This window comes from Crocodylus porosus, unplaced genomic scaffold (genome assembly GCF_001723895.1).
Source record: "Crocodylus porosus isolate Cpor-Errol unplaced genomic scaffold, CroPor_comp1, whole genome shotgun sequence".
Taxonomy (NCBI): Eukaryota; Metazoa; Chordata; order Crocodylia; family Crocodylidae; genus Crocodylus; species Crocodylus porosus.
This window is the reverse complement of record NW_017728943.1, coordinates 14,077,815-14,103,540: the sequence shown is the minus strand read 5'-3', so window position 1 is coordinate 14,103,540 and position 25,726 is coordinate 14,077,815. Positions and strand designations below refer to the sequence as shown.

Genomic DNA, 25,726 nt, shown 5'->3' with positions numbered 1-25,726 from the left:
TTTCCTTTTAACCCAAAACGTCACTGCTACCACCATCAGCCAGAGTAGCCACTACCACCCTGCAATGAGAGAGCCAGCCACAAGCAACCTCCAACCAAACTTTACCGCAGGAGGTACTATCTGTGATACAACCAGGCATGCACAGATCAGTAGGTTAAAAAGAGAAGTTGGACTTCTCCCATCCAGCTACGTTCCTTCCAGCTTTTGTCTATTCTGGTGGGGAGGCACATCTATCTTGCAAGACTACAGCTAGAGGCAGTGCCTTCCGTGCGGAGTATTGGTACACGGGGGGCTCTCTGGAGTAACTTACATCCAACATGATCTTCACAAGTGTGGTTTGCCTTCCTACCTTCAGGTACCACCAGCTTCCTCTGCAGTTTGCCTAGAGACTCATAGCGTTGAGAGAGATCTCAAGGATCATCTTGTCCCATCCCACCCAGAACAAGTCAGCTAAGCTGGATGTGCAATTTGTCCTTCATTAGGAAGGGAAAAGGATATCCCTGCTGGATCTTACCTCCTTGTCCTCAAGTCCACTGGAACACAGCAAGTTTTTTTCCAGACAGAAGGCAAGGTTTTCAGACAGTCCATGTTAGAAAACAGGACAGAGGAAAGACAAATTCCTTGGGATTTCTTGTAAAAAAGCAGATAATATGGGGTCGGGAGAAGTGGGGAGGGCCAGGAGAAGCAAAAGGAAGACAGAGAGAACATGAACCTCAGTAGCAAAATGCTCTATAGGAGACAAAAAAGGGGTGGGGGGATTTGTGTCCTCCTTGCATAGACTATTTATAAGAACAATAACAACAGCAACAAATAGATGCTCCTGTCTCATCCACCAGGGAAGAGGAGAGGAGGGGAAATGCCTTTATTCAATCTGCCTCCCACTTCTCCCATCTAGAATCACTGACCTCCTCTGGGGCTGATAAAAGCAGCTGGTGGAGGTCTCCAGTCTTTGGCCATTCTTGGGGATGGTCATTTTGTTCCTCAGAGTGACCCCCTCAGGCGTTGTCCGCGGGGTCCCAGACAGATCGCCACAAATGGGGGTGGGAGAGGTGGTCTGAGAGGGGCTTCTTATGGGTGATAATAACACCCTGGAGTCTGTGGAGGAAGAGGGGTGATCCATGATGGGGAAAGGGGGGCTGAAGAGAATAAGGCTCTGTGGCCTTCCCGGCCTGGATCTGTAGGAAGGCTTGGAGAATCCTGATGGCCTCTCCATTTTTGAGGACTGGGGGTTGTCCCCAGAGGTCTCCCCCTCTGAGGTGCGCTTCCTACGCAGCACAGGGGCATCATGATTGGAAGTATTATTGGAGTGAGACAGGTCTGGAGGAGCGTTGAGGCCACTGTGGCTGGAAGGGGTTGAATCCATTTCAGTGGGGGTACTATTTTCTTTCTCCTCTTTGGCTTTCTTCTCTGCTCGTGGGCTCTTTGGAAGCTCAGGGTGACTCCAAGCTGCGCTGTGAGTCTCCCGAGTGGCTGAACTTGTTTCTGTTTCCTTCTTCTCTGGTGCTGGAGGGGCATCCTCGTCAGCCTTCTGAGGCTGCAGCGGCTGTGGGATCTGTGTATACTGAATTTTGGGCGGTATCACCGGCACTGCTCTGGCCTGGCACATCTTGACCATAAAGGAGGTCCTCACTGCTGACACACTCACAGGGGCAGAGTTACGGCGGCCTGTAGTGGCATGGGTCACAGTCATGTAATCTAGGTCGAGGTCTCTGCAAGCCTCGAAGCGAGATCCCCAGTAGTCAGCTGTATTCCCAGCAGGGCAAGCAACAGGCAGCGATGGGACAGAATCACTGCCCTTCACTTCCTTCTGCCCACACAGGATGTTTCTAGGTGAAGTGGGCATGACCAGGCCCTCAAACTTGAATAAATCTGGGGCTGGAAGGAAAGAATCCAGGTTGAGAGATGACGGCCTGGTTCTCATTTTACGGGGAGTGTCTTCACTTCTGTTGCTACCTAGCTGCGACTCACTGGCAGAACACGGTCCTTTGGGCAGGGATGCTTCACTGAGCAAGACCTCTTGAAGCTTGGGTGGGTCTTTATCTGTGTTCTTTGGCTGTAAGGAACTGTCTGGGTTATTATGGTGTGACAAAGACAGCTCTGGCTTCAAGCCCAGAGGGTTAGCTTTGCTCCTATGCACTTCTTTCTGTTCTGGCTCTGAAAGGGAGACCATACCCTGTCCCTCCAGCCTGGCAGGCAGTGCCTCTGGAGGACTCAAATAGCTCTTATCTTGCTCGACTTTGCTCAGGCCACATGGTGCATTTGTGAAAGGTGGCTGGACAATCCACAGACTCATCACCGTGTCTTTACTATCCAGGGAAAGGCTGCGGCTGAATCGTGGCCGAGTAGCAAGGCCCTCCTCTGCTCCATGACTTGGCGGCTGAAAGTCTGGCATCCCCTTTTCTTGGATGTCCTTGAAGGTGGGGGAGTGGAGTGGGCTGGTAACCCACTGGTGATCCTCCCAAGGCTCTACCAGCTCCAAGCCCTGCACGTTGTCTGTCCATGCTTCCTCCTCCTCTTGGTCAAATGTCTCTTGGGTTTTGTTGGCTACATTGCCCTCTAAGGGATGTGGGACTCTGACTCCATTTTGCATCTTTGACAGGAACACACTGCCTACACCTGAAGCCATTTTGCCAACCTTCTCCCTCTGGGCCTGGGCTCTGTCCTGGCCTGTAGGGATGCCACCTTTTTCCCTCAGTGGCAGGCCACTGCTGCCTTTTCTCTTCTCTGAGTCCAAACAGGCACCTTTGTGGCCAGAGAGTTCATCTCTGGAGAGAACCTCCTCAAGCCCTTGCTCTCCATGAAGCTTCAAGTCTTGGGGAGGGGGATGAAGAGCACTTGCAATGCCCTCCACTTTTGGAGGGTTGTTTGGGGCAGCAGTCCCACAGGGCACAGCGCCTGGCCTGGGTACAGCAGCAGCCCTGTCAGGCTGTGCAGCCTGTTCAGATTGAAAACTCTGGAGGCCGCTGGATCCATTTTTGGAGGGGACACCACATAATGGACCTTGAGATGTGATGCATGAGGTTCTGACTGTAGTTCCTGGTTCGGACAGGCCTGGGGCCACCACTGAGCCACAGGAGAAACTGTTTGTTTGCGGTGAGGCAGCAGACTCACTCCTGAGTGTTAACACTTGCTGGGGTTGGCCTGCCTCTGGGGCCGCTGTGGGGAAGGACGAAAGCTCCTCTTCAGGTTCAATAATTTTGAGCTCCTGTTGAATCTCTGGCCATAGGGGTTCCAGTAGGGCATTGGCAGCATCATCTTCAGCCTGAAACACACCAGAAATGCCACTATCTAGTAAGCTATCACCTTATCAATGCATGCCCCACTCCCAACTGCCTGGTATGTTGCCTACAGCCACCCTCTTGGAATCCAGTCAGACAAGTGGGAACCTCAGCACATGCACACACACGCATCCCACCACCAGCACCATAAGTTTGGCAAAGTAAGTATGATTATACACAAGCGGCTTTACAGGAGAGGTCATCAGAGGGTAGGGCTAGAAATCAAGACAGGAAACAAGTTCATTAAGTGAGTTAACTGAGAAACAGCAGACGGTTCCTCAGACACTCCTCCAACCTGCCCCCTTAAATACAACTACGTGCCTCGGCAAGCTGTGCTACACTCCCCATTAAATAAATGTTGACAAATGCGATGTCATGCATATGGGAAATAATCATCTGAACTGCTCCCACACATCACCAGATTCTAAATTCACTGGAGCCATTCAGAGCTGAAGGTCATTTGGGGTAGCTTTCTGGAAACTTATGTTCACCTGGCAGCAGTGGCCAAGGGAATTAATCAAGAGGTGAAAGGAAAGGACTTGTGAGTGTTTCTGAGGGTAAGAATGCAAATAGCAGGAAAAGGAATTCAGAGATGGAGGATCAATGTGGTCAGCCACCTAGAGAAACTTCCAGAGGAAGAACAACCGTATCCACTGAGGCAGTAAAGTGAAGAGAGGATTAAGAGGAGAGATAAGAGCAAGCAGGGAAAGTAAACCAGCCTCTGGCCATGTCTACCCCTGCTTAGTGTATATGCATGAAGCTGTCTATCTGTAGACATGCTAGGAAGCTCCCTAGCCTTGTCTGCAACCTGCAAAGAACAGATATATTTCAGACTACCCCAGTAAGAAAGCATCATATCCATCCCTCGACCCCTCTTCATAGGTTCCTCCTTACCAGTTCTCTGAGAAACAAGGCCTCCACCTCTTTAGCCCTTGAGATCTCCTGCTGCCAGTTGTCCCTTTCTGATAGGCCTTCCTTCACCTTGACCTGGCTGTGCATGGACTCCTCTGCTGAGGTCTCTGATGCTGGTGCCTGAGCCAGGCTGGCATCATGCGCTGGGCTTTTCTTGATGCTACTGTTGTTCCCAGCACCCACTGGCTCCTGGTTTTCTGCTGTTGGTTTAGGGGTTTCTAAAGGTGCAGGCTTTCTGGCTGCTGGCAGTTTCTCAATGGAAGAACCTAGATTGGAGACACAGATGAATTCCATGAACCTCTCATAGTATGGGGCATGTGCCTGCCACAGAGTGCAGAGGTAATGCTGATGTGTAGATTCAGCCCATTATAGCTGATATAGGCCAATGTGATATAGGCTATGTGGTTTTTGAGTGCCCGCTGGCTCAGTCATAGCACTGCTAGGAGGAAGTTCACACTGAGGCTGCACAGGAAGTACTGGGGGCACCCACCCACTCCAACCACCCACTACATGCCATTTGGGCCCATGAGCTTCTCCCCACCCACATTCTACCATTGGGAGCTATGGGCCTCTTCACTGCCATGCTGACTGCAATTCCCTGCAATGGAGCAATTTCTCAGCCCCGCATAGATTCTGCTTAGCAAACTGGCTGCTGCTCCTAGCTTTACCTGCTGCAATCTCATCCCCAGGTGGCTTCTCCTCCCTGCCTGTGGCCTGCTCAGGGCTGGCATGGCTTTCCTCTTCTTGTGCAGTGTGGGTGGAGCCATCTGCCCCCAAGGGACACAGTTCCTCCAAGCTGGAAAGGACCGGCTTGTCCTTGGCAGGCACGCGGCATGGGGTGCTGTTGGTGCTGATGACTGCAGACACCCGGAGGGGCACAGAGACAGCAAAGGGCTCTGAGATGGTCAGGGCTTTCCTTTGGTGCCGAGGGGAGGCCTCCAGAGGGAAGAGTCTGCTGGGGAAGCCTGACTTGGCGGCCACCTCTGAGGTGTAGAACATACGGCACATCTTCGGGGAGGTCTGCTCGTTCTCAGGGTCCTCTGCAGCCCGGAATACCTTCAGCTGCTCAGGGGGCAGCCAAGCCTGAGAGGTCGTGGGGGAGGATTTGTCCCCACTGTGCTCTGAACCTCCCACGGCTCCTGTAATGGTCCCTTCACGGTCCCACTCATTCTCCTTGCTGAGGTCATATGAGCTTCCCGTGCCTCCTGTCCGCACCTTCATCACCGGAATGAAGAATCCTCCAGCAGCCACTGTGCGTTTGAACCGGCTCTTCTCATCCTCCCCTGGGGGGAGAGGAGGAACAAGATGATCAGCAAAGGAGCGCTGATGGCAATCACTGCCCTCAGGGAAACCCTCCTCAGTACACCCTGGAGCAAGGGCAGGACCCACCAGAGTCCCACAGCTCTCCAGAATCCCTGGTAGAGGGAAGTGGACAGGACTCACTTTCAGCTTACCCAGGACAGGAACTACAGCCAGACAGGGTCCCCTCTCACAGCAATTATCTGGGATTTTTCACTCAACTATCCCTGCCAGACACCCCTGTCAGGGTCTTTGTTGGCTGGCTACAGGGAAATTATACAGCCATGTCCTCTTTCTAGTTTGCCTTCCCACAAACAGGGACCTGGTGCCCACCAAGAACTAAATTATGCCAATTGTGTCAGTAACAGATATCCATCCAGGCCCATATTCATGTCCAGGTGCATATGGCAACCTACAAACACAGAGGGGACAAGAGTGCATGCCCATGGAGGGACAGGAGAGGCAGGCAACGACACACAGGCACAGAAATAAGTGAACACGGACCTGTAAGTCAGCGACCACCCATGGAAACACAAACACTGTCCAACACGCCTGCAGACACATAAGACAACTAAGAAAATACAGGCCTGGCCCTTAGCTATAGGGCTAGAGTACACAGTCTACCAGCATCTTACCTTCCACAGGCAGGGAGCATAGCGAGTCCATGCTTTTAGCAGGTCGAATTGTTGTTTTCTCTGTGGAAATCAATTTTAGAAATCTATTTCAGAGCCTGGGGACTCTCAGTTCACAGCCTAACTGCAAAACACACTATCATTACAGCCTCTGATCAGAGTGCAGGGCTAACACCAGGGAAAAGCACAGAGGCCCAGGTCCATCAAGACATTTAGATCCATTATGCCCGTGGAAATCAACACCAAAATACCTTTGAGGATCTGGGGTTTAAAGCAAGCAGCCTGGTCTCTCTCAGTGCTGACCTTTAGGACAGCACTTGGTACAGGCTGAACCCTGGTCTCCCAGGTTTGGGAAAGGTAAGATCCAAACTGGAAAATGTAGCTTTGGGGATGAAGCCTGTTTAAAATATTTCTTATTAGGACAGAATGGTCCTGTGGTTAAAGCATTACCAAAGCCTATCTTATGATCTCCTGCAGGTTTCCTGCCTGTGCCTATAGACAGCTTATGCAAGTTGTACCAGGATGGAAGTGAAAATGTAACTGTAAGCTTCAGTCAGGACCATCCCCATGGTCAAGCAGATGCAGACTAGGGTTCAAGTTCATTTCTACTCTGTGGACTTCGCCAACTGAACAAAGCATAGGGAATGTTCCAACTTCAGCAATGTTATAGCTAGCCTTGTTCTATTCATTTTAAAGTCCAAACTCCTGAATTCATGAGATTATGCAAGCCCACTTATTTTTTCTTTTTTTAAGAACAAAACGAATTTCTGGTTCTGATGATTGTAGAGAAGGCCTAAAACACACAACTTCTAAATTCTCCAGCACCAGAAGGCTAATTAAAAGAGTGCAAAATGTATTATTAAAAAAAACCCTCCCCATGTTGTCTAAGCCAATCTCCTGATTTTTAGAACCAGGCTCATGATTTTTAAATGCATTGAGTTAGCAACACTGGATATGCTGCTTGGCAGCAGTGCACATGTTAGATGGCAGTGTTGGGGGATCCATAGTTTGGGATGTGTTGGCCATTAGGAAAGACATCTTTTTGCTTTAAAACCTAGCAGATATAATAATTTCCACTGCACCACTGAAGGGCAGAAAGCCAGGGAGCATGGGATGCCAGTTTTCACAAAGATCCTTTTGAAAGTAGGACACTGACCATAATTGGCTCTTTAATGGTCTCTTAGTCATGGGACTTCTCTACTCGCAGTGCCATGGAGAAAGTGTTAGGAAATGGAGCCAAGCCAAGTGATGAAGGAGAACATTTCCACAAGCATGGGCCCCCACAATCTGTATCTGGGATGCTGAATTTATCTAAGTGATCCAAGGCAACAATAGCTAGTCCTTCCAACCCCCATGCATGGGTATTGAGCAATGAAGCATGTTCCTTCCAATGCCACAATGGAGTATTCATGGGAGTTGGCTGACGTAGTCTGGCTGTGACTACTTTCTTTGCAACGCTAACAGAATGGCCTGTGATGCAAGGGTTCAACTATGTGGCTCCCTTGCTCTCTTCAAAAAAACAATCTGTATCCTAAAGCTTGTGGCATTAGCATCAAGGGATTATATCCTGTGCCAATGCTGCCTTTAAACCAGCCTATGGGACAGACTGAAAGAGCTGGCAGAGGGAGGGAATGAACCAAAACCCCTCTTTCTCACCAGACAGCTTCTGTGCTCTCACAAAGACACTGCCATTTCGGCTCAGTTTAGGTTTTGATTCTGACCCAGACCGGCCCAGGTTAAATATTGACTTCCATTTTTTGGACTTGGTGGATAATTTTCTCCTAGAAGGAAAAACACATAGGTCAGTGACAGGTGCCCGAATCTGAGCAGGAAAGACCTCCCTCTGCTTGGCACACCATGAGAATCTCTACCTTCCCTCTCCCCGCTTGCCTCTGCTTCTGCCCCCCAATCGTCTCAGCCTCTGCCCTTCTTTAGTTCTCTGTCGCTCTTGGCTTCTGGGATGGGCAAGGCATATATGACATAGGCCAAGAGGAAGAGATTTTTAAAGGGGCCCAAAGGAACTGGTCTCCTTAATCCCTGTGACCCTCAATAAGAGCTGAGCATTCATTCCCTTACTTCCCTTGGAAAATCCCAGCCTGAAACTGTAGAACCCACCACCTCTGTAGCATGTTTTCCTTGATTATAGTGTAGATGTTTGTCTTTGCCTCCCTGCTAGTCTCTCTCTGTTCATACTGCATCAACCAGCTCTTGCTCCATGCATCTCTCTGCCTCAGCAATTTGTCTTCTCTATCATTCTGATACTCAGAAGAGGACATTAGAGAGACAGAGTGTCCCCTTCAAAAGACCCCTGGAGATCAGAGCAAAGCTCATTGTTGCCACAGTATAGAGAAAAAGAGATGCCACCAGATGTTAGATACAAGCAACCCCCTTTTGTGTTTTCCTGGGAGTAAGCTGTCTCTACCATGCTCCCCAGTATTCTGGGAGCTGGATCTGTTCCACTATATAGTAAATTTATAGAAACAACTCTGCTAAGAGTTTTCATGGATCACTAGAAAAATGAGTTTCTGCTGTAGAGGCTGTAATCTCAGTGTCAGGAAGTGCTGTTGGTATGCATTATTAGATTAGGTAGGTAGCAATGCCGACAGCTCCAGCAAATTAGCTTGTGGTCAGGCTCTTTTGCTCACAGCACTGGTGCCCTGTTGTGAAAAATCACTTAATCATACAGCAAAAGTGAAATTTCCCCTCAAGGCCCTGCTTGGCAGAGACAGGACCAGTAGCTGATGAGAATAGACTGTCATGCACCAGGCAGCCACCAGCAGGTGGAGCTCCTGCAACAGATGTTTTAAGACCTTGTAGCCAGTCAACCCACCCCAGCCAAATGCAAAGTGGCCCCTGAGCATAAAAAGACAATCAATCCTTCCTGCACAGGCTGGCGTGTTTCTGGTCTGAGGTGGGGTGGGAGCCCGAAGCCCAGTGTGGCTGTAACATCACACTCAGAAACACTCACAAACAGCGATTTTTTTTCCCCACCTAAGGGTAGGAAATACAACCTCCTCCCTCTGGGATGGTTGCATTTCCTTCACTGGGTGGGTTGAGGGGCTCACTCTACCCAGATTCTCCCTCTTGGACTGTCACACTTTATCAGAAGATACAGGTGTTCTGCCTGTCTGTCTCTTAGGTGGCATTTTTATTTTTTAGCCTGCTTTGGACACTTACTTGCTGTCGGGTAAGTCAACGACAGTATGGAAAAAGGATCCAGTAACCGGAACAATCTCAGGCAAGCTGTTCTCTCTTCTCTCCTTCCGGGCAGGGTGGGAAGCTGACAGACTCCGGGCCTGAGCTTCTTCAAGGCTCACCAGTTTCATGGGCAAGGAGGCTGAGGGGAGGGTAAGACTCTTCACCACTGGCATGCTCTCTGAAAAAGGAAAAGCAAAATTTCAGCCCCAGGAGGTCAGACCTGAGCTAGGGCTCTCAGCTAGGTCCTTTCGGGCAGGGCATAAAACACTTGCACAGAGATGTACTTGCCCAACAGGACCTCTGTCTTAGGATCCCTCTCAAGCATAACACAGTGCCTCCCAGCAGGGTTCGGTTTACCAGCTAAGCTCTCTATTACCCTGGGTTGCTTCTTTTACCTCACAGCAAAAGATGTACCCCTTTGACCTGCTTGGACCCTTGTTCCCCCATACATCGGGGAAGATTGAACCCAGGGCCGAACTTTGTGGCTCGTCCTTCTCTCTACTACCTGTCTTCTACCTTAGTCATTTCAAGGAAGGCCTGTTTTGAAAACTGACATTATTTTTTTTCCATTCACATTGAAATCTTAGTGTGTGTGGAGGGCCCCCAGTTGATGGTCCTGAAGCCAGGAAGTCTCTATCTACATGTAGCTTCCCACATATTGCTTTATCTGTAGCTCTCAGCCTTGCCCTAAATGGACCTTGTCCAATTCGAAGTCAGACTAGGAGCAATGATGCTACCAGAGACATTTAGGCTGGAAATTAAGAAAAACTTTCTCAGTACGAGCGTGGTTAAGCAGGATACCAATACAGTTTGTGGAATCTCCATCCTGGGAAATTTTTAGGGGCTAGTTAGACAAGCACTTGGCTGAGATGGTTTAGTCAGGGACAATCCTGCTTTGAGCAGGGGGTTGGACTGGAGGTGACATTCTAAAGTCCCTTCCAGCCCAGCCTCTACAGTCCTGAAGCTACCACCATCAAGGCAGACAATTAATCCCAGTGTTGGTGGGGTCTGTGATATGGAGACTTCTCCACTTAGAACAAGGCTGAACCTCTCAATGTGTTTTCCACAGGCCTCCAGACCCCCATTAGAGGTCCACACTGTTCATTCACTCAGGCCAGTTCTGGATGGGAGACTTGGAGCAGGCCAGTTCTGAGTGGGGGATCTGGAAGTCAAAAGCTACATAAAGCACCAGCAGTGTTGTAGGCAAGCCAGTCCTTCCATCATGGTATTTGTGACTATTGGAAACAACCCAAATATAGAATCCTTCACTCTGTGGCCCTCATTTTCTTCCAAGGGAAAACAAGCACATGGGAACTTCACTAGCACCAGAAGAACTGAGGTGGCTGCAGCTCAGTCTAGAGGGCTCACTGGAGCCACAGGCAAGTGGGTTCAAAGAATGGGGCCCCTGCACATCAGGATCAAGGCATATGGGAGAGCTGTGGATGGGGAGCCTGGCTTATACTGGATCTTTAGGCAATATGGTTATGCCTTAGAAGTGGGGAAAATAAAAATATTGTTGGGAGTCCAGAGAAAAAGGCAAGGGATAAGGAAGGGTATTGGTGAGAAGGATATTGATAGGTCTAGGAGCATCTGTGGGAAGGATTCATGATTCAGCTGGGGGTGTCAGTAATGTCAGTGAGAGGTATTATGATTAGTGGAGGGTGGAGTACAGGTAAGGAGGCTTAGGGTAAACTAAGGAGAGTTGATAAGAAGCTACAGTGATAAGGGACTGGTAGAAAGAGGTGCAGAGGTCTGGTGGTTCATGCATGCAGCAGCGGAAGTAGTTACCATCATTCTCCATGGAGCTGGCTTTTATGTTGTTAAAGATCTGATCCACATGGTTCAGGATGAACTCGATCACCAGCTGCTGGACTCGCACTTCCAGGAAGGCCGCGTCCCCATTGCAGCCTATAGCCTCAATCTCCTTTGATCTAAACCATGGGATGGGAGAAGCAACCATAAATACGGTAAGACACTATATCTCATGATTGTTTTAGCTTTCCTCTAGTATGAATTGTGTAGTGTCCTTTCCTTCTGTGGCTTGAATGAGAATTTTTTACCATCTGTTGCTGTGTCTCCTGCACCTTTTCTCTCACGGTATCTTTCCATTCCTTTCATTCCTCCTTTACCTTTCCATTCCTTCTTTATTCCCTTCATGTTTCATCCATCATCTCTACCTTTTCATTCCCTTTCTGGACTGTTTTCTAAACTCCACTTTTTAGTTTCACCTGGTTTCCTTCCACAGAAGGTTTTTTTCCCCTCTTGTTTCCATCTACATGCCCTTCTCTTTTCACCTTCTCGTTGTCCCTTTTCTGTTAGGGATGGGCCCGGACCACAACACTGGATAGCAGAATCCCTTCAAACTCTCAAGACTCAGATGGGAGCTTTGTGGGTTGAACTTAGCTCCATAAGATGGATTTGAACAAAACCACCAGATCAAATTTGAGGGGAGATTCTGTCTGAACCTCATGAGTTAGCTTCAGCTCTCCTTTTTCATGCTAAATTTTTTATGCCTGCCTCTATATCCCTTCCCTTGCTCCCCCTCCTGCGCTCTTACCTTCTCTCCTCTCTTTCAGCAGAGAAGCATTTCTTATCTTGACATGTCAAAGTGTTACTGAAGAAATTACCTCTGGGCAATGGACCCTTTGTAAAGTTAATGACTGGTGTATTAGATAACAGCTTGAGGCCTTGCCAAGAGGATAACCATGTAAGGAGACTGTAGTTCCATTGCCTGCCTCTTTCTTATCCTCCTTGGGATTTGCACTTACAATCGATTGCAAAAGGAAACAGACTTCAAGTTGTCTGACAAGAAGGACAGTAGCTGGAATGGAAATGTCTGAGTGCTAAATGCCCAGTTGTGATGCTCAATAGTTTCGACATTTGATCCACTCACAGGACAGTTTCTGCCCTGCTTGCAATTTAAGAATGAGTTAGTTATTCAAGCAACTGCTTGTATTCTTAGACATCTACCCATCTTTGCCAATGCAGCTCACATCAGACCTACAGGCACATGCATTTCCCCCTATTATTCCTTTCTGGGCTCCCCAAACAGCTCCACCAGTACCCTTTAAACCTTCCTTGCAGTACCCTCAGCTAATCTAGTCCTGGACTCTCCACACAGGTCTTCCAGCATTTTGTTCTCAAATAAAAGTGCCAGAAAATTCAAGTTTCAACAAAATAAAAATAGATTAAGTATTTCATCATTTTTCCCCCAGAACATTTTTTTTGTCATGATGTGACCCACCCTGCAGTCCACCTGCACAAACTCTTGTAGTATTACATTTCTGGGACTGTTCACAGAGTTTACCATACAGAAAACAAAAAACTGCTTGGTAGTCTTGTGATCCTGGCAATGGTCCCCAAGCTGCTATCTTCCAGCCCTCAGCCTTGTTTCACTTGTGACCACAGCAGATTTGGATTAAAGTCTTCAATACTCTGCTTCACCTCACTGCCCTAGCATCCCCTATTCCCTAGCTACAATCTCTCTCTCAACTCTATCCCATCCCACTCAAGCATTAACGTTCCTAAAAAGTTGCCTCTGTTCCATAATGGTGAATAAACTCCTTACTTTGAAATGAACTCTGTCAACTTCCAAATAAGGCACTGTTTAAAAACCAACAATTTCCCCCTGCTGGAAGCTCAGGAGTAAATCCTCAGATTGTTTAACTAGAGTGATTTTTTAAAATTGTCTTTACTTTGCTCCATGATTTAGTTTTGCTGCATTAGTGGAACCAATCTGAGAGACTGCCTGCAAGTGCTCCTGCACCATTACAGAAGGGCCCTGGGAGGGAAATGGAAAAAAGTTCTCTAGTACCTGAGGAGATTAGGAGCCCACACTAGCGCCAGGTTTCTGGTGTGCATGTTGGTCATGTTGCTGAAGGAAGCCAGGTGAGTCAGGTGCTTGATCAGGTATTCCAGTGTCCTGCAAGGGTTTGGAGAAAGAAAAAGCTGCATGTGACCATGTCTCCAATTACCAGTGGAGGATGTAGCAACTTCTTAATTAAGAATAGCTAACAGAATTCCAGTCCTGCTCAACCCTGCGTTTTGGTGCAGAGGATCCTGATTTCATCCCTCTATGGCTGCAGTTTGTGTAAATGGAAAACCAGCCAGGTGGGGTAGTAGAAAGCCAGTGCAGCTATTTCATACCTCTGGGTTTCACTTGTGAGTCATGTTTGCACACCAAAGGGAGCTAACATTGTGTGGTACCCTGAGGATTTCAAGGAACTCCAGGGTTCTGTATTCATCAGCTAAGAATAACTCCCTTACAACCCCAGAGGCTGAATTCTTACCTGTAGTGTGATGATGGGAGCTCCTGGATGACATTTTGGATTTGGGCCAGTTGCTGGTCTTCTGGGAAGTGTGATACTGCCTCCTGGGGAGGAATAAATTATTTGTTCATTTATTTTTTTTATTTGATTCGTGTGCCACTCTTCCCAAAAAAGGCTCAGAGAAGCTTGCGATAAAAGACAAACAAACTGTGTTGTTTTGTTGGGCGTTCAGATTATGGAATAAACTCCCTCCAGTGGTGGTGCAGTCACTTACCCTGGAAATCTTCAAAAGGAGACTGGACAGTCACCTCGCTGGGGTCACTTGACCCCAGTTGTCTTTTCTTGCCTAGTGCAGGGTGACCGGACCCCATGATCTACAAGGTCCCTCCCAGCCCCTAACAATCTATGAATCTATAAAACTTATTAAAAAATGAAATATTAAAATAAGTATCCAAAAAGCTGTCCCAAAAAATTCAAAAGCAATCTGCCCTGCCCTGCCCACCCTCTCTGATCCCTGGCCTCTTACCTAGGCAAGCATTCCCCTTGGCCAACCCACCCTCACTTCCCAACTACAGTCACTACTTCCATAAAATAAAACAACATTTTCCCCCTCTTTTCCATGTTCCCTTCCATCCCTACTCCCTTCCACTCCCCTGCCTTATATCCAGGGAAATCCCTCCCAAGCCCATACCCTTCTCTCCCAAAGCAGGCCATTACTGTCCCCAAAACCAATGCACGCTTCTCTTTCTCTCCTTTTCCTCAGAGAAACACATTAGTCAATTAAAGAGAAGTAACAACCAATACAATACAAGCCATCACCCATCCCAAGCCAGCCTGGAGTCCTGCAGGCTGTCTAAGTCTGTTCTTCTTCTAGCTCAAGAGGGCATGACATGCCTGATCAGTGTCCCAGTGCTCCTCTGCTCTGGCCTCAGCCCCAAAGTAGAGAGGGAGCGGTATCAGCTGCCTTTGCTCAGATGGTGGACTGCCACAGTCTATGGGGGACCAGAAGTAGCAGGACAAGACAATATTTGACTGAGGTAATGAGTTCAGAAGGAGCAGAAAAGTGACAAAAAGAGATGCATGTACAGAAAATGAGTAGTTGTCAGAAGTAGCCCTGTCTCATTTACCTCTCAGGACTTCCATTCCCAACTCAGTGGGAATTTCAGCTTCCTACCAGAATAACAATATTTTCTTGCCTCACTGTATGGTCTTGCCCGCAAGTCCAGGGTTGAAAGACGAGGACTTAGTTCATTAAACACTTTAACCTCTTTAATTAAGAGAACCATTTCCTTTCTTGCCTTTTGGACTATTCCCTTTTATTTTCCACCAGACATTTTAAAAAATTCATTTTTGTTTTAGTGTTTCTTGTTTTTATTTACAAAAATGATTGGGGCAAAAACAGGAAGAGGACAGGAAAGAGCAAATGAATATATATATATATATATATATATATATATTTTAAAAATGCAAACAATTTTGAAAAATAAGATAGGTCCCTTTCAAGCTCTGTGAAATGAAAACAATTTGGATTTAGGAGATGAAAATTATTGCAATATATAAATCAAAATGAGCAATATTATTGTTAACTTTCATCTGTAGATACCACAGCTCATATAGTGTTGTGGGATGGAAGAATTAATTCTCTAATGGTAGGTGCCTCAGAGATATGAGTGTATACATTGCTTAATAAATTAATTAACAAATTAGGGATTTGATTTGCTTACTCAGGATGCAGGTTATGCACTTTCTTCTTAGAGATGACTTTGATAAGCAGGAACTGAGCAAGTTTGTGAGAAACTCCTGTCTGAATTCCTGGGAGTTCATCGCCATTTTGTTATTTGTCTGTCAGCTATTCCCTTTCAGCAGTGCAACTGGAGAAAACTAACCACAAGATGCAAACAATGCACCACTGTCTCAGATCTGCCTGCCCACACTGCCGCTGCTGCTGGATGCTGGAGCAAGTTCAGTGACAGACACATGTAGCCCATGCTGCTGATGGAAACTTTGTCTACATGAGGACATTAGTAGTGCTGCAACCCAGAGGAAGGAAACTACCCAGCCCTAGTCATCAACTGCCTAAGTATTACTAACCTGAAATCATCAACCACAACCATAAGAGCATCTTCCTGTCTATTCACAGTCATTACTAGATCCAAAATAATAATTCTGTTATCATAACTCCAGTCACCACTCTTTTCCTTCCAAGCTGTTCTTTATGCAAAAATCACATGCAGACCAGCATCACCAATACTGCTGCCAGAAATGAACTTCACCAATGGATCTGAACATGCCCCTACTGCCCCAGGGTTGTGAACCCAGTGATGAACTAGACAGCTGAAATCTGTTGCCAGCACACAACTGCAGGCACACAGACACTTCCAACATCACCATGACCATGCCAGATAATGGTGTCCACTGCCAGACCTCTCACTTCATTGACAACAGGCTTTGCCAGCTTTACCAATAAAGTCACTGACAGGAGCACCACTGCAATCACTGACCCCAGACCATCAGCTTCTGCAACACTGCATATATGTGCCACCAATTTAAATAGCCTGAATCACACATCTCCCTAGGAAAGTTCACAGTGATAAGGAATATGTATTTACCAACACTGCACTTGCCAGCAACTTCAAAACACTTAATGGAGGCTGACACTAGTGAGTTATTTAGAGTAAAAATGATCCAGTTGTGCCCTTCATTCAAAGCAAGGCTAGAGCTATTTTTGCCATTTGAAGAGGTTAGGCTGACCTTTCTACTGCTGTGTTGTTTGACCTTCACAAAGTTCAGCACCAGAAAAAGGAGGAGACCAGGTCTGACTTCTGTGAATTTGAGGAGGTACACATCTGGGCTTCATCAGGCACCACCTCTGCTTTGGACTAAAATGAAATCCCAGATCTTAAAACCTGAAATCTAGGGAAACTCCACTTCTGGAATTTTGAACACTGTGAACCCATCCCAAATTCTATTCAGTTTTTCTTTTGTTTGAAACCCTCACTGGGAATGCTGAAGTATTATTAAAAATATATTTAAAAACCCCTACTCCCATCATCCCAGAAACAAGAGGAATGAGAAAGCACATTCTCCCTGTAAGATTTGCTGGCTAATGGTACTGACCAGAGATAGAGGGGGAGAAGCATCTAGACTTCTGTGCATATATCTGAAATGCTAGACATCAGCTGTGTTACAGAGCTGTAAATAAGCACAGATTTTAGTTGCAGGCTTCCGGGGAGAAGAGTTGAGACAGGCAGCAAAAGACTGGTGACCCAAGGGAGGCAACGACCTGCTCAGAACCACAAGCTGTGCTGCTAATCCATCTGAGCTAGACATAAAATTGTATAATTGCTAATCCATCTGAGCTAGTACATAAAATTGGGGAATGTCTTCAGGACAGATGACTAAGCACAAATATCAAGAATTGCAGCATACCAGACTAAAGGACCAAACTAACAGCTGTTTGTTAAATTGTTTTTAAAGGAAGCATTAATTTCTGAAGTTGGAAGTTTCACCTTGTAAACAGGGAGAGATCAGTCTGGAGACAGGAGAGTTCAGATGCACAGTCAAGGGCACTTATGATCTGTCACCTGTTTACACAACTGACTGTGCTGCAAGTTTTCAGTTTGGAGGACATTCACCCTAGTTCCCGGCTAGCTTGTGGAGTAGAGCTGGAGGCGGGGGAGGACATGAGGCCTTCCATTGTCAATCTGTTTTGATGGAGTAATCTTTGTATTAGTGTTTGTGAACCTACCAGTGTCAAGCTCAGAGCAGACAGATATCCATTACCAGCTGGAATATATAGGAAATTGGTGAGCATTGCTCTGCATGAGTAAACATCCATAAACATCCAACAAGGTTGTCTGGGATATTATATACATAAACTTGACATAGCTGGGGCAAAAAGGCTAACCCTTCCCTCATGATTAAAAACGTGCTTTTCTTAGGCCACTAATGTCTGAATCACAGTGGTGACTCAAAACTGTGCCCATACCCTGTCCAAGACAGCACTGAGTCAGACAGGATGAGATTAACACACATCCTTGGCTCCAAACAGCACCCTGCTGTCCTTGCAGAGCTGTCCACCTATCGCAGATTCAATCAGATTCCCTTTCTGAGGGGTTTTCTCTTGATCTGTCAGTAAAATTTGGTGCAATGGCTGAACCAAAAGTCAGAAAAAAAGATCAAGTTAGGTTCACTCAAAGGGAAAATATTTCAGATATTCTGGTGAAGTGAATAAAGTACTTATTTTGGATCAACTGAAACCATTGATTCAGCCCCAAATGAAACAGTTCATTTAGTTTGGGGGGTGGTCTTTAACCCCTTTTCTTTTCTCTTGCTGAAATCAAATTTAGATCCATTTCAAAATGAAGGTGGCTTTCAGAATGAAAAGCTGAAACATTTCATTTAGACATTGTGAAAGATTTGGACTTTTTGACCTTTTATCTTTTGGCCAAATCTATTCATCAAATTTGACCCAAATTTGCAAAATAATGTCAGTCACCCCAAGCCTGCATTTCTCAGCAAACTTAAAAATGTCATTAAGATCTACTTGTTATTCCCCCTCCTCAGCATTCGTCTATCAGTCAGCACTGGCAGACACAATGATGCTTGCCACTTGCTGCTCACAAAGAGGCACTATTCAATAAAAAATAATCAAAAAATACCTCATATCTTTTTTTTTTTTACATTCTCACTAACTTTGAGCATCTTGATGTTGTAGTCCTAATTTAAGATCGAGAAACCAACTTTTAAAGGTGCTTTGGACTCCCTCTGTCACTGATGTCAACAAGAGTTTGGCTACACAACCCCATGGGGAACTTAAAGTTGAAATGGTTTTGCTATATTTGAATCATTCTCAGTTTATTCACTCAAAACAATTACAGCATAGCAGCTGCTGCCCTCTTGAAAGATTCTCCTCCTGCAAGGGCTCCAAATATAAGTGTGTCCACACTGAAGAATTTTCCCATAGTGCCCTTCATCTCAAAGGACAGCAAAGTATTTTACTGTGCACATCATTTGACACTACAGGTAGCAACACCTATAATTAAGGTTGTTCAACACTACCTTCCCATTATAAGCCCCTGTTTCGGTTTCCTATAACTTTGTCAAACTTTATCACTTTGTCAAACTTTATCACCTTTGAAACCAAAACTTCAGCCTAAGGCAGATCCCTGGCATGGAAAATTTCACTTCAAAGTGTTGGTTAAAGTTTGAACAAGTGATTGGCAACCAAAACCAGATGTTATCGTGGAAAGTGTCAGGCTACCTTAGCTAGGAGTCAGTACTTGTGCTGCATGTAATAAAATATTTCTACTCATCAAATCATGCATCCCATATAAAGCTCCAACCATGGACCTCAACATTGATGTAAAGAAGCTCAGCTACAGGGCTCATGGTCTATTTTTCTGCTCCCAGACCCCAACTGTATCCTCAGTAATCCACAGTCAGTTGGCAGAATGGAGTTATTACACTTTGAATTTTGAGTCTCTTTAAATGTGGTTAAAGATTTCTGCTTAAACAGCTGACTTCTTCCTTACATTCATGATGTGATCACTCTGGCCTTGATTCTCCGTTCCCTTGGATCTTCTACCCTCATTTGTGCCAGTACAAACTAGGTGAAAAGTACCACTGCTCCAGAAAGACAGCTGCTTTGCACTCACCATGCACTCACTGATGCAAATGACTTCACAAGGTGCAGAGAACAAGGAATCCAGGCCTTCCTGATTAGAATTATTATCCACTGGCATTCACAAAGATTGTAAGCAAAGAAAAGACATGGGAGAAAAAAAAACACAAAATGAAAGAGTAATGGAGGAAAGGGGACATTGAGAGACGGGAGCATCCAACTAGATGGAGCTTCCTGTGCCAGCAAGTGCAGTCCTCTGCATTCAAAGGCAATTATTGGCCCACAGCATCTCCAGAATTGTCACTTTCAAACTGAACTGCCACTTCAAATCCAAAAGGAGAAAAAAAAATAAATGAGAGAAAAAAAGGGCGAGGGGGAGACAGAGTGGAAAACATGAAGTGTACAACAAAGAGAAAGGAAGTTATAAGTATGGGAAAGAGGGAAAGGACAGAGGGAAAGAAACAGAAAAAAAAGAAAGCAATAGACAAAGTGAGAGGGAATGTGGATGGCTCATTTTATATACATATATATATATACGTACACACATATACACACACACATACACACACACACACACATATATATATTGGGGGGGGTGTATATGTGTGTATGTGTGTGACCACATCTACACAACAGTCTTACTGCACAGTAGCTCATTACTACTGCACAGTAGCATCATGTGACACAAACCATGAAGTGACACTGCTGCACAGCAGTAATGACCTACTGCACAGTCAGCATCACCAAAAAGCCATATGGAGATGCTACTGCACATGCAGCAACACCAGATACTGCACAATCATTTAGTACTTGGGTATGCAAGTGCTAAATGACTGCACAATAACAACTGCACAGTCAGTGTCTTGTGTAGATACAGCCTGTATAGACATATATGTATGTACGTATGTATGTATACATGTACATATGTATAGACAAACACACATACACACCAGAAACAGAGCCAGCAGGAGACTGAAACACAAAAAGAGCCATCACTGGAAAATTTTTAACACACCAAGTCCATGCACTGGGCTGTGAAGAGACAAAAAAGGCTCACCGTGAATTTCTTGTAGAGTTCATAAGTGAGGAGGGGGTTGGGCAGCTCCCTGAAGTACAGCTTGCAGAGTGACCCCACACAGTGAATATCTTGGAGGTAAACTTCCCTTGTGAGGTCTGGGCATTGGTCAGAAACAAATTCCTGCCTGAAACAACACAGACCGAGACATAACAGAGTAGAAGAATAGGACTGGCAGTAGTCCATACCTAGTTGGCTGTCACAGGTAGAGGGAAACAAACAGGAGAAGCTGGAGAGCACAGATCTGCCCTTGTGTTACCTGCAGTCCCTACCAGAACACGTCCTGGGCTCAGTTTCCAAGTCTCATTCGGTTTCTGGCTTCCCTCACACAACTCTGCTGCTGGGCCACAATACTGACATACAGGGATTTTGCCCTACTCAGAGCAAGAGCAGGTATCTCTATGTCAAGAGCTGGATATGCCCAGGCTTCTCCATTAATGGATTTAGATGGAAATGCTTCTCCTGGGACACAAGATGTGTTGGTTTTGGGCTTTACCAGCCTTAGGAACCAAGGTTGCCTGTAATCCAGGACTCCTTTCTACCAAAGCCTGGCCCTGCTGCCCTTGCTATCCACCAAGGGACAAGATTCAACATAATGCCTGGACAAGTCCCAGAAAATGATACACAGCAGTACCACTAAGTCTCTTTCATGTCTGGCAATCTGCCCTTACCTCAGCTTCTGGATGTTGGATGTTATGCCAGAGAGCCGGTAGATCCCATCCACAATGCCGTGAGTTTCAATGAACTCCGCACAGCTCCTCAGCACGTAGGGGACTGAGAATGGAAAAGAGTAATATGTCAGCAGCGAAAGCAGAGAGAGACCATTTCATGACGGGCCTCTAAGGAGTCAATCTCATAAAGCAGCAAATGGGGAAAAGTATTGAAATGGACATAATACAGAATGAAAAATATAAAATCCCCCAAAGTAGTCACAAACTGATTCAGAGAGCTAGTCAGTAAATAACCCAATGGTGTTGCACTGCAGTACCTACAGTCTTCATCCGCTATGACAATCACTGAGCCTGATGCCAAGAAGGCTTTTCTGGAAATACCTGGAAAATCAAAAAAGGCTTTTTTTTCCAGCAGGGAAAGTGTTTTCATTCTAACTGGAAACAGGAAGTAGCAGGAATCCCCCCAGAAGAGCTATTCTTATGTGATCTCCAGATTGGGTGTGTTGAGCCAACGGGTCTGATTAATTTGGAGAAAATTAAAGAAATACTGCACTTCTCTGAGAGCCAAGGTACTCAAATGATTAGCGCTCATCACCTAGACAGGGGAGATCAAATTGGAAAAGGAGCCAGATTCACAGAGGACCATCAGCTTCAAAAGAGCTCCACCAAACCAATAACAACAGTAGAGCTGATCCTTAGAGTAGATATGAGCTCAAGCAACTCAGTTCATCTCCAGATCTCGACCCAAAGTTCATCTGTGTTTAAGTGTGGAGATTTGGCTTCTCCCACTACGCAAGTATAAAAGCCAATCATTCTTTTGGGCTGATCTGTCATGACAGTACCAGATAAGACACTCAGCAACAATACTACTACTAATAATAGCCGAGTTGTTCCCTACTCAATGCTGGAAACTATATTAACACAACATTAAACCTGAGCAATTACGATCACAGAACAGTGAGTAAATACAGATGTTATGGTTCCTTACAGGAGCATTAACACAGCCACACTGAGCATCCTGTATGTTTTCAGAGACAAACAGTAATAGATTAAGCTAGACATTTAACCAGAAAGCCAGGCGCAGCAATTACTGCATCTGTGGAATGCCACAAAGTGAAAGCTTCTGGCTGATCCTTGCCTGAGTTTTTGTGGTTATAAGCCTGCAATCATAATATCACATTAGCACACAATTGAGACATGTAGGGCCCCAAATTGGCAGTCCAAGGCAGGGCTGAGTGTAACAGTATGGATGCAGTTCCAATGCACAGGAGAGGAGTCCAGGGAGCTTTCCCAGAGGGGCTGCTGTGCATCTCTAGTGGGCCAAGGTATATAGCTTCCTAGGGACTATTTAGGGTCATATGGATACAGTGGCATCTTAGGAAATGATGAATAAGGGCCATTAGCAAAACTGTATTTATTTATTTATTTTTATTCTCAAGTATTTTGCTATTTAGTAAAGCAAGACTCCTGCACCACCCCTTTTAGCATCCACAAAGGGACCAGGCAAAGTGAAAAACTGTGGAGAGCACAAAGGGGGTGGACAGCTTTGCATTCTGTGAAAAGCCATGGCAGATGCCTCTGAGGCACTTTGGATGAGACTTTCCTCACTTTCAAATCATTTTCACTCCAGCCCTTACAAAGCAAGCCAAGCCAAAGTACTGGTCTTCAGCAAGGTCTCTGCCCATACCAAGAATTCGGTGTCAAACTGCTCCTTCACACAAAAAAGGGACTAGACATTCACTAAGTGGGCCACCAAGGTTTCCCACCACAGTGGAGCCTTCACGTACCACAGACTTTGCTCTATCACGTCTGCACCATTCCTCATTCAGGAGCCATGTATGAGATGCAGAAGAAGGAGGTATGGTCTGAACACTGTTGCTTCCCAGCAATCCCCCCACCTGCCAGAATGGTCACTTCAAGAAGCAATTCAGGACTGAGGATCAGACTGGCCCAAAGATAACCTAAAGCCAACTTTACAGCTCCCCATACGTAGGAACAGAACTGACTTCAGGAGAACCTAACCACAGGAGCTGGCCTCAGGGTCACTGAGATTTTGGTTTGATTGCTTCCCAACAGGAAACATGCTTTTTTACTCATTCTCCCACAACTAAAAGAGAAAAATGGGGAAAAATTGGATTTTCCTCACACTTAACTCCCGCTAATAATAATCATACTATAACACATCTTGGGGCAGAACCCAACATGGAAAATTTCAGCACCGAAGGTGACTGCTATGAAAAAGTTATGAACATGCAAATGCACAGGAGAGAAATATAGAAATATTCCCAGCTCTAAATGTAGCTGGCACTTCCAGGCATCTGTTTTAATATATATTTAGTTGGCTATATAAAAAAGTGTATCGCTCCTTCCAGTAGCATACTGACAAGTCACACAAATTAAATGAACACCAAGGCATAAACGCTTATCACCCCTTTGAGCTGCCAAGTGAAACAAATCCCATCTGTATAGCTCCTTACAGTTTCCCTAAGCTACCCCCTTCCTGAAAGCAGGAGTATTAAGAGCATTTGCCACATGACATGAAAGTCAAGAGACTTTAGCTGTGTCAGAGCTATCTCCATCCACTCAGCAAGGAGGCCCTTCTTCTTTTTCTCTTACGTGCTTCTCTAGGTGATTACATCAGTAAGCCCCAACTGATGATTTAGTACAGTCCCTGCTGCTTGGGGAAGTCAGCCCCTTTACCACTCCTCTGCCATTGCTGTCGGAGTAAGGGTGTCCTCATGGGTCCCAATTGTGTGGCTGGGTCCTCTCAAATACACAGAACTCCAGCAATGCCTCAACCAAAAAAAGGCCTATCAGCAATTACCCTGAAAGTCCCATGATCTAAACAGATCTGATTCCCCTCTGGAGATCTCCATGGAGTTTCATTGGGATGGCAGAGAAGAGAATTTGTGTGGATCTTTAGAGGCAAAGACTCACTGTACCACCTTGGGTTGGTCTTGAAGTCCCCTGAGCAGATGGATGAGAACTATTCTTCCATCGCCATCTACCATAATACCTGCTTATTTCTCTACCATAATAACAGTTTTCACTAGGAATGCTGAAGCAGCCTGTATAACATCCAGGATGCACGGGAACAAGAGACAGAGGTTTCTCAGCACGGGTACCATGGGTACAGAACTCTGCCTTGCATGATAACTCAGTCTCACAGCCTTCGAGAAGAACGGTGTGACCCACCCATTCACAGTCACACTAGCACTGCTCTGCCATCAGGGGCAGCTGCACTAATAACAGATGTGGAAGGAGACAGATGGTTAAAGAAGGAAATTTCCTTCCACCTGTCCCTCATAAAAACCTTTTGACAGAGAGAAGAGAGAGTGAAACAAACAGAAGACCCTTCCATCTTTGAGTAGGACTGAGAGTCAGTTATCTTTTAGCAGGTGCTCACATCCTGTGATTAGCATGCTGCACATAAATAGCTAAAACAACAAATGGCTTTTCCCATCTTGACAAACTGAATCTATTTGGACTGCAAGCACTTTGTAGCGGGAACTGTATGTGTATGGCACCTAACATAGTAAGAGCAACAGCAGTAGAAATACGTTAATAATGATAACAGCAATAGCAATAATCTAAGATAGATCCATATTAATTTCAAATCTGTTCTGGTGCAAAGGCAGATGAATAACTACTTGCCACATGGAAGAGGAAGAGAAAGATTATGTTCAAGTTAAAGCTAAATAGTGAAGACTATGAAAAAAAACAGTTGAAAGTATCTAGATCAGAGATAGGCAAGCCCTAGCACACATGCCAGAGAGTGGCATGCAAAGGCATATTGCTTGACATGTGTGCCTGGGGGTGGACAGTGGGAGGGAGGCCACAAGGGGCCCAGTGCTTGTTGTGGCAGTACAGTCCCCACCCCTTCTCCACTGTCCTCTTCAAGGTGTGCGTGCACCCACCATTGCCAGTGAGTCCAGCCCGGACTGCATGGACCCTGGTACAGCTGCTTGCAGCCTCCCTACCAGCTGCAGGGAGGGTTGGCAGGTGGCAGGGGCATGCCCAGAGCCCAGGCTAGCTGTAGCAGGCAGCCTGGAAGCTGCAAGCAGCTTCACTGGGATCTGTGGAGCCCTTGTCCAGTTTGTTGCTGGCAGTGGGCACACGAGCCTTAGAGCAGACAGCAGGGAAAGGGCTAAGGCTGCTCTGCCACAAGAATCAGGCCCCTCACAGCTGCCCCACCACCCTCCCCTGGCACACCAACATCTTACAAGTCAAGGTTGCAGGTGTTTTTGACACACTGCCCAAAAACGGTGCTGACCCCTCATCTAAATGTCATAGTAATATGGTTTGTGCCTAAAATATTAGTCTCTAATTATCGAGATAAAAGATAAACTCAAGAAAAAATGTTCCATGTATTAAAAGGCCATTCAAACATAACCTTTTGGTCTTCCCAGAATAAGAGCCCATTACAAGCTCTTCAGAGCCTGAAGCTTGCTTGGAGTTTACTTGCAACAAGAAGTATCAGGCAGGTGAATGAGCCTCTTACATACCCACTGTAAGAACTGACTCCATCTGAGGAAGCCAAGTGAGCAAGAGAAGGGACCTGAGGGGCCTCAGGTCAGCAGCAAACCTTTTCAATGTATTTTTTTTTTATTTAAACATCTGTGTGGAGACAGCATTCATGAAACAAAGGTGCTGACAGCAATGGAGGCAACCCAGCAGAGCAGAACTAGGTAATGCATACTCGGGTCCTGCTTTTCTGGTCATGGGCTGTCCACATATGCTACTGTCTACAGTGCCCGCCTCCCCTCCCCC

At 46.0% G+C, this 25,726-nt stretch overlaps 1 protein-coding gene across 1 annotated transcript in view; it reads right to left on the bottom strand.

Moving 5' to 3' along the window:
* Positions 1–555: 555 nt before the first annotated feature.
* Positions 556–25,726, bottom strand: part of ARHGAP31 (Rho GTPase activating protein 31) — a 66,987-nt gene continuing 41,816 nt past the window's right edge. Inside the window, exons 2-12 of the mRNA XM_019548759.1 lie at positions 20,957–21,059; positions 20,268–20,412; positions 13,609–13,691; positions 13,134–13,241; positions 11,108–11,250; positions 9,299–9,497; positions 7,778–7,902; positions 6,125–6,184; positions 4,859–5,473; positions 4,173–4,456; positions 556–3,262 (exon numbers count right to left, since the gene is read on the bottom strand). Coding sequence (XP_019404304.1) covers positions 863–3,262; positions 4,173–4,456; positions 4,859–5,473; positions 6,125–6,184; positions 7,778–7,902; positions 9,299–9,497; positions 11,108–11,250; positions 13,134–13,241; positions 13,609–13,691; positions 20,268–20,412; positions 20,957–21,059 — 4,265 coding nt within the window. The 3' untranslated portion in view covers positions 556–862. The remainder of the gene's footprint in view (positions 3,263–4,172; positions 4,457–4,858; positions 5,474–6,124; positions 6,185–7,777; positions 7,903–9,298; positions 9,498–11,107; positions 11,251–13,133; positions 13,242–13,608; positions 13,692–20,267; positions 20,413–20,956; positions 21,060–25,726) is intronic.